General features: G+C 36.4%; 2 protein-coding genes across 3 annotated transcripts; both read left to right on the top strand.

The window, feature by feature from the left end:
• The first annotated feature begins 77 nt into the window (after nt 1–77).
• On the top strand, nt 78–2,267 carry LOC148154126 (uncharacterized). Of its 2 annotated transcripts, XM_088015363.1 has the most exons (7): nt 78–121; nt 198–261; nt 339–466; nt 554–604; nt 681–758; nt 871–924; nt 1,045–2,267. In XM_088015363.1, exons 3-7 carry the CDS (start codon nt 344–346, stop codon nt 1,312–1,314), a joined length of 576 nt encoding a protein of 191 aa, XP_087871489.1. In that variant the 5' UTR covers nt 78–121; nt 198–261; nt 339–343; the 3' UTR covers nt 1,315–2,267. The 2 variants fall into 2 exon arrangements, with proteins under 2 accessions (XP_087871489.1, XP_087871490.1); XM_088015364.1 differs by lacking the exon at nt 78–121 and having other exon boundaries at nt 130–261; nt 1,123–2,267.
• A 933-nt stretch (nt 2,268–3,200) lies between these two features.
• LOC148154125 (uncharacterized) lies at nt 3,201–8,229 on the top strand. The gene is made up of 9 exons (XM_088015362.1): nt 3,201–3,306; nt 3,419–3,546; nt 3,679–3,732; nt 3,811–3,888; nt 3,999–4,052; nt 4,475–6,836; nt 6,943–7,078; nt 7,225–7,278; nt 7,361–8,229. Exons 2-6 carry the CDS (start codon nt 3,427–3,429, stop codon nt 4,742–4,744), a joined length of 576 nt encoding a protein of 191 aa, XP_087871488.1. The 5' UTR covers nt 3,201–3,306; nt 3,419–3,426; the 3' UTR covers nt 4,745–6,836; nt 6,943–7,078; nt 7,225–7,278; nt 7,361–8,229.
• Nucleotides 8,230–12,690: the final 4,461 nt, after the last annotated feature.

Genomic DNA, 12,690 nt, shown 5'->3' with positions numbered 1-12,690 from the left:
CGCTTAGTGTTGACATAATAAGCAAACAACAGAAAGTGAAACTTTAACTCGCTTACAAAAACTTGTCAACATACAAATTTTGTCTCAGCACTTAATGTGACCAAGTCGGTTGTGGCTGTCGGTAAATGTTTTTTTTTCCTCCTGGGTTTTTTTATTTTCTTGTTTATGATCCCATATAACTTTACTTTTGCTTTCAGTTGTAGAAACAGCTCCATTATTTTCTCCTATCATCCATTCAGTTCACCGTTGATTCTCTTACAGGTAAGATCTTTATCGCTGGCATTTTAAACAAACCTCCTTTTATTTTAATCATGATTCGAGGTTTTAATCCGTCACAGAACCAATGGCTGGAGCAGGACGTAGAAGACTGGAAGCTCTGAGCTTCAACAAAAACCTTTTCCGAATCGTCTCGCTGCTGTTTCTGGTTCACGTCGGACTGTCACTGGATTTTGAAGATAATTTACAGGTAAAGTGGCCTTTTCTAGATAAGATGTGTTTTGGCTTATATGGAATACCTGATTAATTGTGGAACTGTGTTTCTTGTAAATTCTAGAACATGTTGATAAAAAGCATACAGAGAACAAGAGAATCAGTCAGACTCCTTGTAAGTCTCCTTTTTCTTACATACTGTGTCAGAAATTATCCACGACTGTCTGATGAAGTTAATTATTCTTCACTAGAGGGAAAGTGAAAGTGGTGCTGAACATATTTTAACACTTTTGGACATAACGAACTCTGTGGCAAACAAGAAGCAGCTTGTAAGTAAAGTGGGTTTATTTTGTCACGTGACAGTATTTTCTCTAAACACACAGACTCGTATTAGATATTTGACCAGTTTTCACATCCACATATTTTCTCTGTAAATTTCAGAAATTATTCCAGGAGTATCTTCAAGAAGCTGTAGATGAAGCGTACCAACAGAAGGTGGGTCAGTCTGTCTTTATGTTACTCAGATGGTTTATGATCATAAGTCACCAAGAAAATATTTATAGAAATGTGAACGCTCAGACTATACAAATGTTTTTCTTTTTGTTATTCCAACAGGTAGAAAAAGCAGCTGCAGCTAAAGCTTACACATATCTGTTTAATATAGAGATTTTTAACTATTTACCTAAAATTCAGACATGGAAACGTGGAGATCCATTAACAAGAAGGATTGCTGAAGCCTTGGAGCAAATCTTTCAGGTATCGGGCCACTACTTATCACTGCACAAAGATTTATACACCTCAACAGCAAACGAAACAGAGACAAACCTGGAGAACGCGTTGCATGAAGTTCTCGGCAGAAGATTCATGATCCTGTTTGAGTTGTAACAGTTTTTCTTCCTCTATTACTTTGTACTATATCGGGTAACTTCCTGCATCTTTTCTTAAATATGTTCACACTAATAAATTGTTTCACAATGAACACATATTGTACCTGCTGTACGTCGTTTTGAACTTGAAATTATTCAGCGGATGGTTGTGTTTGTGTCTGTTGAACCATTGTTGTGTTTATTTAGTGTATCTTTTTTTTCTGTTTTGCTGAAATATATCATTGAACTGATAGGTCATGTTTTCTGAGAGAGTTCACCATTTTTGAGAACACACCAAGTTGACAGATAATGAACATGATTCTTTAGGTGATATACGTATTGTATGTTCCTTTTAACTTCAAAGGACTGATCTACAAACTAACTGTGTGCAGTAAGTGGGTGTGTTGCACTCTGTACAAAGACCAACTGCACAATTGAGAACAATGCAACAGGTGCAGACCGCTCTGTTCACATGAGAAACCTGTGTGAGACCCTGACTGTCATCATGGTAAAGAGTGGCCATTAAAACAAAGAAGTAGAAAGTCATTAAGCTGGAGCTACAATAACAATAATAATAATAAATGTAACTGAAATTAATTTGCAATGTGTTGGAGCGCAACAGTAAAAACATTTGCAGAACAATTGAAATGAAGCTCTAAAAGTCTGTATTTAACTCCCCTCTCACTTCAGTATCCTTTTGGCTGTGTGTGTTTTTTTTTTTTTTTTTTGTTATTTTGGTGGTTGTCCCACTTTGTTATGTATTGTGGCAGAGTATTTAAGTTTAAACATGATGTTTGTTTGTTTTTTTTGTTTGAGATTAAGTGGATACGTATTGTCAGCAGTTTAGCATTCTTAGTGTCTGTATAGGTTTGAGTGTATTTAAGTCTTTTAGAAAAAAAGAAAAAAAGGTTAGGATTAAAGTGAATATTTTTGAATGTGCATGTCCTGAAATGAATGCAGAAGAAAAAACAACATCTAAGGCGTCTCTTGCATTTTGTACATTTTCTTTTTTTGGCAGATAATCACATATTTACGTCACGACAGATGAAATCTGTTCCGATCAAATGACAGCCACAAGTTTCTAATTCTTGTCACATTTTCTTTCTTTTCACCGTTTCAACTTACAGTAAACGAACTAATGACTGGATCAGAAAAATATGAAGAGCAGGTTTGTAAGCCTGTTCCTCCTCAAGCGCTAAGCCAGGATGGTATAATGAATATGAAAAATCTGTTCACAAACTAAGCTGTCTGATGTGTTTCTCATTCGCTGAGCATGTTTACAACATAGATTCTGTCTTTTCAGTTCAGATACCAGATAGTCTAATGTTACGGAAGAGGATTAGGGCCAAAAGAAAAACAAGAATTTATCTCAGAATTTTGACTTTCTGTATGCGGATATAATTTGAAACCAGAGCAGTTGCTGTCTGAAAGATCCTGGATAGACGAGTTTAAATAGATGATTGGATGCTTTAATTGGAATGCTGAAGGGAAAACTGTCAACATATTTTCTGAGAACTCATGAGAGATAAACAGTTTCCTTGAGCAAACCAAAGCTTTTGCGATTAAAGAACTGAATAAAGCTGCAAATATGCAACAAGAATTGTGAAATTTGACATGAATGAAAGCTTTACAGCATCTAGCTTTTAAAAAACCAGCATGATCATCAAAACCACCATCATCAAGGATCCTTGTGACTGTCAACATACGAGTTTTGTATGTAACCAAGCCGGTTGTGGCTGTCAGTAAATGTTTCCTTGTGATCCCCTTCATTCATGCATTCAACAGAACAATATAGTTTGAATTAGTAGTTGTAGTTTTGGGTGCATTTTTGCAATAACCTAAATGTTAAACTGCTCCTCTACTTTCACTTTTGCAGCAAAGTGAAACAAAAGAATCAGATCCCACGTGAGTCGCAGCTCGGGAAAGAAACAGCCAGAGGCATTTGGAGCGTTGCTGCCAAGTCAGCTTATCACTTCCTCAGTCGTCATTCATCCAGACACTCATCCGACAGGTAAGGTTTTCACAACTAAGCAACAAAAAGCTCCCAAACAATTTCAAATGATTTGTCTTTTAAGCTTTTCTTCGGTGGATCGTATAACCATTTGTTGTTAGTTTTTAAATAGCAGGAATCATGGCAGCATCTGCAAGCGGAGCAGAGACTTCAGTCAGACTCATCAAACTCGTTTCCCTCGTCGTCTCTCTGGTGTTTCTGACCAACACTGTCAGCTCTATGGACTTTGGTGCTAATCTGGTAAGCTGACCTTTACTTCTTGAACTTTCCTACCTAAAATCAAGTCAATTCAAAAGCCATTTTGGACTTGTGTAATTGCACTCCTGTGCTATACTTCAATAGACGCGTTACTTCCTGTTTGCTGCATTTCAGGACATGTACAAGGCAGCCATCCGGGGAATGATAGAACAAGCTGTGGGGTTTCAGGTGAGTCTAAGTGTTGCTCACAAATTATCCAAAAATGAATGCTCGTTGTCAAAGTTCAGTTTTATTTTTCCCTGTCAGAAACAAAGACAAAACAGAGTCGATACCATCTCCAGACTTCTCAAAGAAGCTCAATCTCTAACTAACGAGAAACAACTGGTAAAGTTAATAATTAACATGTGTGGGAAAGGTCACATCCTTTACAGTAAGCTTCTCTGCATGAACGTCATTTCCTGTTAAATGTCCACTTCATTGTCTACTTGTTTTAGGAAACATTTATGAAAAATCTCCAGAAAGCAGTGAATGAAGCATATAAACAAAAGGTGGGTTTGACAAAACTTTAAAGGACAAGAAAAAGGGCATCTCAGTAAATTTTTAAAAATCACCCAGAAGTTATGTTTGATGCATTTCAGTAATTTTATTTGAATATATAGCTAATTTAGTAAGATGTATCATTACATAGTGGTAGGTGTCTTCCCTGCTAATATGTAGATAAAATACTTATTCTTTTTTATTATTTTATGAGGAAATTAATTTTAGGTTTTCATGAAACGTGATCATGAAAAACAACAAATGTTTAGAATATATACCATTCTATCTATATATCACTTTTTCTCATTGTCATAAACTAAAGTTTTGATTGCATAAAAAATCTGAGGTGGTGTATGAAAGCTGTTTATCAAAACGTAATTTATTTATTCTTTTTTTTTTTTTTACACATCTAAATTCTCATTTCTATCTCCAGACAGAAGACAAGTACAGGATCTCAGCTGGAGCACAACAGCTTGATTTGAAGCTGCTTGAACTTTATCCTAAAATACAAGCAGTGAGAAAACTGTCAACGGGGGATGATGCAGTGATAAGCATCTTAGAAAAACTCATTAAAGATTTCAGGACTTACATTACCCTGAAGAAAAAGGTGATCTCTCCAGAAGCGAAGAACATGGGGAAAAGCCTGAAAGAGGTTTTGAACGTTTTGAAAAACTCTCACCACGAGCCGCATGGAGAGCTGTAACCGTTTCTCTCTCTCTGTTGCCTTAACCTGCTGCATTTCATCGAGCAGGTTCAGCTTTTCTAGATTAATTTATGTGTTTTATTTCTTTGATCCTGTATCATATGTGCAACGACCCAACATGAATCTAATGTTTGCCATGAAACTCTATGGTAACATGCTTCACATTTTAAGTCCTTTTAAAAGGAAAACATTTTGTTCATTTTTTTTAATGTTTCACATATTTTTAATACTGTGGAGGGCTTTCCCTATTGTTTCTTTTTATTTTAATTAACTGTGTATTTCTTACTTTTTTCTGCAACAAACAATCTTTTTTCTTATCAATAAAATTTAAGTCTTAGACAACTTAAATCTGAGTGTAAAAGCTGTTCCTTCTTGATTTTATCCTCGTCAGCTTAAAATTTGTTTTAAAAAAATAAATGTGCATTATGACCATGCCGGTCAAACAAATTTAGTGCTCTACGTTTTGTGTTGTTTTGCTACATTTTAATTGTTTTGCATCTTTGCCTGTTGGTGTATTGTTCCACATGACATTTTATTATTTTAACTTTGTCTTTTACAGAGCTATGAGGTATTTTCTTGGGGTGCACAAGATTGCTGCAAAGCACAATGTATAAGGAACTTATCCTGTTATTTAAATAAAGTTAGTCTATAGGTGTTCAGTTTCCTACAGTTGTGGTTCTAGAAGATTTGCAGGAAACTTGAACTTACAACTGAATTTAGACTCAAAGTAAGAATGTATTTCAACCTGAGATATGTGTATATTGAAATATGAAAGGTATACAAAGAACTGGTCAGATTCAAAGGACACCAAAAGTCTGTCGGTTTTTGAATGTAAGGTGGTTGAAGATGAGTTTCATTTTAAATTGTGTTGTTCTTTTTGCTACATTTTGAGAAACAATTAGCTCATGAAGATGCAACATAAAAATCAAGTTCAAAATCAATTTTGCATTTTCCTGCAGAAATTCACAGCAGCTTTTGTGTAATCTACTGGATTATACAGAGTGATGTATTGTTTCTCATGCTGTAGCACGTTTTGTTAACATCACATGGTGGGAATCAACGAGGTTGAATTTTAGAGTTAAATTCATGATTAGTGCTTCAGAGTTAGTGCAGCTAACTATTTGGTTAGCGGTGCCTTCCACTGCAACCACCTGTTTAGTTAATAAAAACAACTATTCCCAGTTATTCAGGGTAATTAGATCAACACAGGCTATTTGGAATGAGACTTTAAAGTCTCCGATAGACTCTCACAATTAAAAATGGCTACTATTTCAAACTTGCTCTTAAAAGTCAAACATGCTGAAATGTGTGCAACCTGAAAACAGAAGCAATGTTGGTATGTAAGGCTAATATGATAATATGACATGGCTACAAAAAATGAGCAGACAGCTTGTAAAAGTCTCATGAATGTAATTTATGGTGGGAACCAGTTTGATCCTCTGCATTCTCATCATCAGAAGATAAGGATAGATGGCAAAAAATAAAATTATTAATTAAATGTACACAGTTTAAAGTTGAATTTTAAAATTAATAAGTGGAAATCCCGATTTTGACAGATTTGTTAGATCCAGAGCAAAAGACTTACTTAGCTTTGGAACAATATTCGATTATCATCTCGTAACCGCACAAGAACAAAACAAGAGAGCATATTATTGAACTGGCATGCAATTATTTTACCTTTAACAATCTGGTTATAGTTGGGAATGCTAAGAAAAAGTATTCTGCAATGTTTTTTTAAGATCATTTCAACATTTTTGTGTGGCATGAGATAGTTTCATTTTCTCTGTTCCTGTTTTTTTTTTTAACCTTCAAACCTCATTTGTTCTTTTTTTCTATTTTTATTAGACTCGGTTACAGTAAACGATGTAGGCATATTCCAGTAACTTAAGGCTTTCACATAGATAAGGGCTTGGTCAAAGAAGTCACGTGTAAAACTTTTATGGAAGCCATCCAGAAATCTCATTAAAGTAGTTAAGGCAGACATGCTGAGCTATGTGGGAGGTGACAATGAGCACAACAAAAACATGCTGTGGCTCATTCTCTCGCTGTTTGTAACTCCTGACGTCTGATTCGCCCTCCGCTCCATTAGAAGGTAATTATGTTGAATTTGGTACAGCATTTACTCATTTTACTTTCAGAATTTGTCTCTTTTCAGTTTTGACTGCGTCTTACGACTGTATTGTGTGTGTTTATCTCAGAAAACCAGTTTTGGCAGCGATGGCGGTTCTAAGCAGAGGAGTGGCTCGTGTCCATAAAACCAAACATCTTTTCCTCATTTTTACTTTGCTGACTTTGCTCTGCCCTGCAAGTTCGTTTATAGACGACGACAAGCTGGTATTTTTTTTTTTTCTAGTTTGAAATAAATAATTGTTTTTTTTTTTTAAGAGGATTGTTATTACAGTCAAGGTTTCTCTGAGCTCATTGCCAATATGTGATAAAACTGTTCGCTCTGATTGTAAATGTTTGCGTTTCTTTAACAGAAATTAATCAGAGGAAATATTCTGAAACTACAGCAGGATGCAGTAATGAGAAAAGTGAGTAAAACACAAAAATAATCACCTTATTACAAATCAATTAATTTGAACTGTTACATAAACTACACGTTTTCCCCACTAGGTGGACAACATGGTGGACATGTCCTTCCTGCCAGACCTCTGTGAGGATCTCCTGAAGTTAATGGACGATTTAGCTGGAACTACGAAGAACTTGTTGCCAAACAGTGAATACATACCTAAACTCATAAAGCAGGTAAAAGGCTTCATGAAGGAAACTCTGGTTTATTTGATTAAAGAATTTGAAACGGAAGAGGTAAGAACCCAAGAATATGAAGACAAGGCGAAACAACTGGAGAGAGTTATAGAAAAACTGGCACAGTCAGAAGATACCATGTGAAATTTTGTATCAGTCACACATTAGTGCATGAATAATTAACAACAATACTGTGACAAATGGACAGAGTATTTTGTAAACTGAAAGCTGACTGTGAAATGGGCTGAGATGTTTGTAATAGAAAGTTACCCAAAAACCAGACACTGATGATGATACACTGAAAAAGAACAGTGTTCCACTGTGAGCACTTTTACTTTTTGTTTTTATTTGTTCAAAATGTCTGGCTTTGATACCAATGAAATGTTAGAATCTGCAGTGTATTTTGGTGTAACTGTGGTCATATTAAAGTTACTTATAACCTTGTAAAAACTAGATCATTTTGTGTTAAAGTTTACAAAATTGCAAGTTGTTCTTTTCTTTCAAGAGGAATTAAAAGTTGCTGGCCTTGCACCCAGAAAAAAAAAAAAAAACCATAAATATTAAGTTAAGAACAAATGGAAAGTGGAGTAAAAAATTAAGGTTTTAATTATAGGATTTAGAGGAAATTCAAATAAATTATGCAAGGCTGTACATTGGAAACAGTTTTGTTTATTTTTGTTGTTTTTATCTTTGAATAAACTGCTAATATTGAATAAAACTGAGAGCTCACCTGACAAGGCATGAACCAGTTCTGCTTCTTAAATTACATTGTTTTAATTCACAGTTATGTATACTACAAAAACTCAAACATAACGTGACAAAGTTAAAACTACTTTTTCACGCTGACATTTCTCAAGACTTCTGAACTTCTGTTTCAGTAAAGTCTGTTCTTGTTATGATCCGTATTTGGTGTTTATTGTTATCCTGTTTCCTGAGTCTGTCTCTACATCTTCCCCATTGATTGTTCCCAGGTGTTTCTTGTTTCCTTGATTAGTGTTTTTAAACCCACCTGTTGTCTTTGTCTCTTCTCAGATCCTCGTCATGCTTCGTATGTTCCTTGTGTTGTTGCCCGTTGTCCTATTCTTTGGTTTCTTCATTAAATTCGTCATTTTCATCTTCATCTGCCTGCATCTCGTTTTCACCACCACCAAACCACCCCTTATGACAGATCTAAGTCTTTAAATGGTAAATAACTGATAAAGAGGACTAGACGTACATTAGTTTGTGTGTGCTGTTTTGTTTGCTTTGTTTTTGTATTTTAGCTGTGGTTACAAAATTAAGCTGAAAAGACACATCTTACCCGGTAACCATGTTACATGTCACATTGGTGATGGTTCATGTTGTCATTTCTTCAGTTTTCACTCAAACAATGATTTCTGCCATGTTTTCCTCTGATTACTTTTAATTCTGAGAATTTGATCAGTTTTGCACCTCCTGATCACAGCTGTAATGTCTGTCACTGACATAAAATCAGACTGATATGTATTTAACTTAGAACCACATATGATAATGGAATTTGTTTGGCCTGTTAGCCTCTAGGAGGCGCCACAGGCACATCAGTACAAGCTCTCACTGACTTGAAAGCAGTTTCATTCCTATAGCCGTACCCTAAGTGAATGCAAACCCTTGTGACCCGTGTCGCTCAAGAATTTCTTATTTTAGCAAATTATCCACATAAAAGCGATAATAAAATCACTCCCAGGAGTCTAATCTCTCCTACTAAGTAATGTACCATGTGGTAACTTTTCCTATGGGGAGTTTAAAACATGATTGTTCCATATTTTCAGATAGAGACAAGCATTGCTGACAACTCATGAGATAATTTTAATATATAAAAACCAGCACTTGGTTAAAAAGCAAAAAGTGCATCTAGGATGTTTGGAGTGAGTCAAAATTAATTAGTTTTGTGTAAAATGTTGACAGGTAAAGTGTACATGAAACACCATTATCAAATTGAACAGTGTGCAGGAACATTTCAGTAAAGCTTGGAGACACCACCAAGAGTAGCTGAGGATAACAGAGAGCTGTTATTCTTAACATGTTGGACGACATGATTGTTGTGACCCACTGCATCCTCAGCCTTAAGCCCAGTTCAAGTTTCCCCAAGAAAACTTGCTAAACCTGGTGATTGAGGTACTAGGGAAGTCCACCAGTGACATGATAGTTACAATTTTAGAGACTTGTATTAAGCAACCAGTGAGGATTTCATACTTGACCCGTATAGGGTCATATAAGGGTGAAGCTGCTCTGCAAAAATACCTTCCAAATAGACCATTTTGATTGAAAGGTGGTGTGCCTGATCTCTGCAGAGTTACAAAAACTCTGAGGTGCACAACCTGCGCTGCAAGAGCGGGTGAGGATGGCACGATTGGTGCACAGGCCTGGCCTTTAAAATAAACAATCAGTACTTGTTGCTTCCCACAGCCTGGTGAGGGGGCAAGTAAAGCCTGGCAGCCCACCAGGCTTATAAAACACTACGGGAAACCCTGCAGAGCTAAGATCTTATGTGATTTATATCAAGCTAAGTAACAGATAATAGCCATTTGTCTGGACACTGTGGTGGAATAGAAATAGAACAGCTCAACCCTAAGTGAATCTACGATGTTGTGTAAACCCCACTAGCATCCAGGCCTCTGCTAGAGGAACCGAACTTGACTAGTACATGAACATTCAATGGAATCCATTTTATTTCACAGCTTTGACTGATGCTGTAACTATTGCTTTCCTGTGAAATGGATCTGCCACAGGTAACTTCTGGGAAAATGAAAGTAAAGAAGCACCTTTCACAGTAAGTTGCAAGAATAATGCGGAGTGTGTCTAGTTCAGTGGTGGAGAAAGTACTCAAAAAATGTACTTAAGTAAAAGTACAAATACACAGGCAAAAATGTACTCAAGTAAAAGTCAAAGTACCACATTAACATTTTACTTAAGTAAAAGTAAAAAAGTACTGGCTTTTAAAAATACTTAAGTATCAAAAGTAAAAGTACTTGCTGAATACATAACCTAATTGGTAATATTGTTAAGTGTGCCGATAGTATTTAATTTGAATACATCATAAATGTGCCATTTTAATAAACAATGTCACAGATTAAACATGTTCTTATTGTGTTTATTCTCTGTAAGAGTTTAGACTTAGATATGTGATTCTATGCATCATAATTTCAGGGATGGAAACATCTCGTCTCCTGTCCTAACATAGCATGAACTTCATTAGTGACATTTATTCAGAAAGAAATCCAACTGAAAGGGGATGGAACGAAGGTGGGTGGGGGAGAACATGCAACCAAGGAGCCACATAGCAAAGTTGTAGTCAAGACCACCGAACCTGAGACCAAGACCAGCGCCCTGCGCTACATGACACAATAAAATGAAGTGCACCTATCAAAATTGGTTCTCCGATTGATCTGAAAAATCCACATTTCCATAAAAACACCTAGATATTAAATACTTAGAGCTGAAATATATTTAACCAGTATCAATTAAAACTCATTTCATTCTGTTTTGCTGTCATCGCTGTGCTACAATCTGCAGAGGTCTCCTGCCATCCCTATAAAAATAACGCCCTGGGCAGTTTCCCATATTGCCCATGTCAGAAACCACAACTGTCTGCACCATTAAACCATGAAACATAGCAATTAACGGTAAACAACATTATGAATACTGTCAAACGGCGCAACAAGCAGAAGGAGCACCGTGACTGTTCTCATCCTCCCTCCAACTGCATGTTTGCCACCATGACAGGAGACGAAATCAATCAATAAGTTCATACGTTCAACTTTTACTTATCCGGCAATTAAATAAATGTGTGTGTGTGTGTGTGTGTGTGTGTGTGTATATATATATATATATATATATATATATATATATATATATATATATAGCAGTGTACACATGAACAAAGAACGGCTCTCAGTGAGGCTTCAGTCCCATCAACCTTAGTAAAGATCCGTCCAGAAGAATCGGATCGTTCCTGAATGTCATATCACTATTTTGCACTTTGGTCACAGCGTTGTCCCATACAGGCGACACCTCAGTCAACACCTCCACACAATAATTCAGCACATGAGTGACAACTTTTTTTCATCGCAGATGCAACATGTCTCAGTCAGTACAACTAGCTTTGCTAGCATCACGTCCACAGATCTTACTTTTCTTTAAGCTTTCCTTCTAAGTAACGCTAAAAGTTGGACGAAGTCCCCACCGTCTGTGAAAGCGAAGCACTGCTGGTTTTACATGTCCCATATCGTATGATTTATGCAGCTATTATCGATTAGTTAGACATCTTCTCCCGCTCAGATGAAACCACTGTGCATGTCTGGAACTCCGCGTGTGAGTAAAGGTGGAGGCGATGGGTGACAACAGACACTAAGTCACGTTATTGCTTGGATTTTACGGCGCCACCTTAAGACCCTGAACTTCACAAAAAGATCAATGCGACTTGGATGTAACGAGTAACGCGACGGTTTTGTAGAAATGTAGTGAAGTAGAAAGTACAGATACTTACTGTAAAATGTAGTGGAGTAAAAGTAGAAAGTATCCATTATTAAATCTACTTAAGTAAAGTGCTCCAGGAAAATTGTACTTAAGTACAGTAACGAAGTATTTGTACTTCGTTACTTCCCACCACTGATCTAGTTCCATTTGCCTTTGTATGACAAAAGGTTTGGCATTTACAAATTTATGTCCAAACAAGAAGTAGAAAATATAAATGACACATCTGATAATGTGCTTCCTACTAACCCTGTGGAAGAGCTGAAACAGTGGTACACTGGAACATAAGATAAATCAGATATGTCTGAGATATCATTAATTTTGTTCTTCATACAGCAGCAAATTTTGCCATATAAAATCATTGGTGGATCAGAGGGAAGAGGCTCATCCTGTAAAATCTGGTGTGGTAATTTGTCTTAGTTGTTGTGTCCTTGGTCAAGACACTTGATCTGCCTTGAGTGTTACATTTGACACTCTGGAGCCAATCATATGGCAACCTCACTTCAGTAAGGTTGCCAGGACAGCTGTGGCTACAATGTAGCTGACCACCATCAGTGTGTGAATGTGTGGATGAATGAATGAGTGAATGACTGGAAGTAGTGGAGGTGGGACCAGTGGCCATTTCTTATTCTGTTTAGTTCCAAGTATTGTTGCAGTTGGACTCAGTCTCAGGAACATGGAGGAAAGTAAACAGATGTGTCTAAAAA

The sequence above is a fragment of the Poecilia mexicana genome, unplaced genomic scaffold (genome assembly GCF_051168715.1).
Source record: "Poecilia mexicana isolate PSO_F unplaced genomic scaffold, ASM5116871v1 scaffold_18, whole genome shotgun sequence".
Taxonomy (NCBI): Eukaryota; Metazoa; Chordata; class Actinopteri; order Cyprinodontiformes; family Poeciliidae; genus Poecilia; species Poecilia mexicana.
Note: the sequence above shows the minus strand (reverse complement) of the source record. Positions and strands in the feature narration are given on the sequence as shown.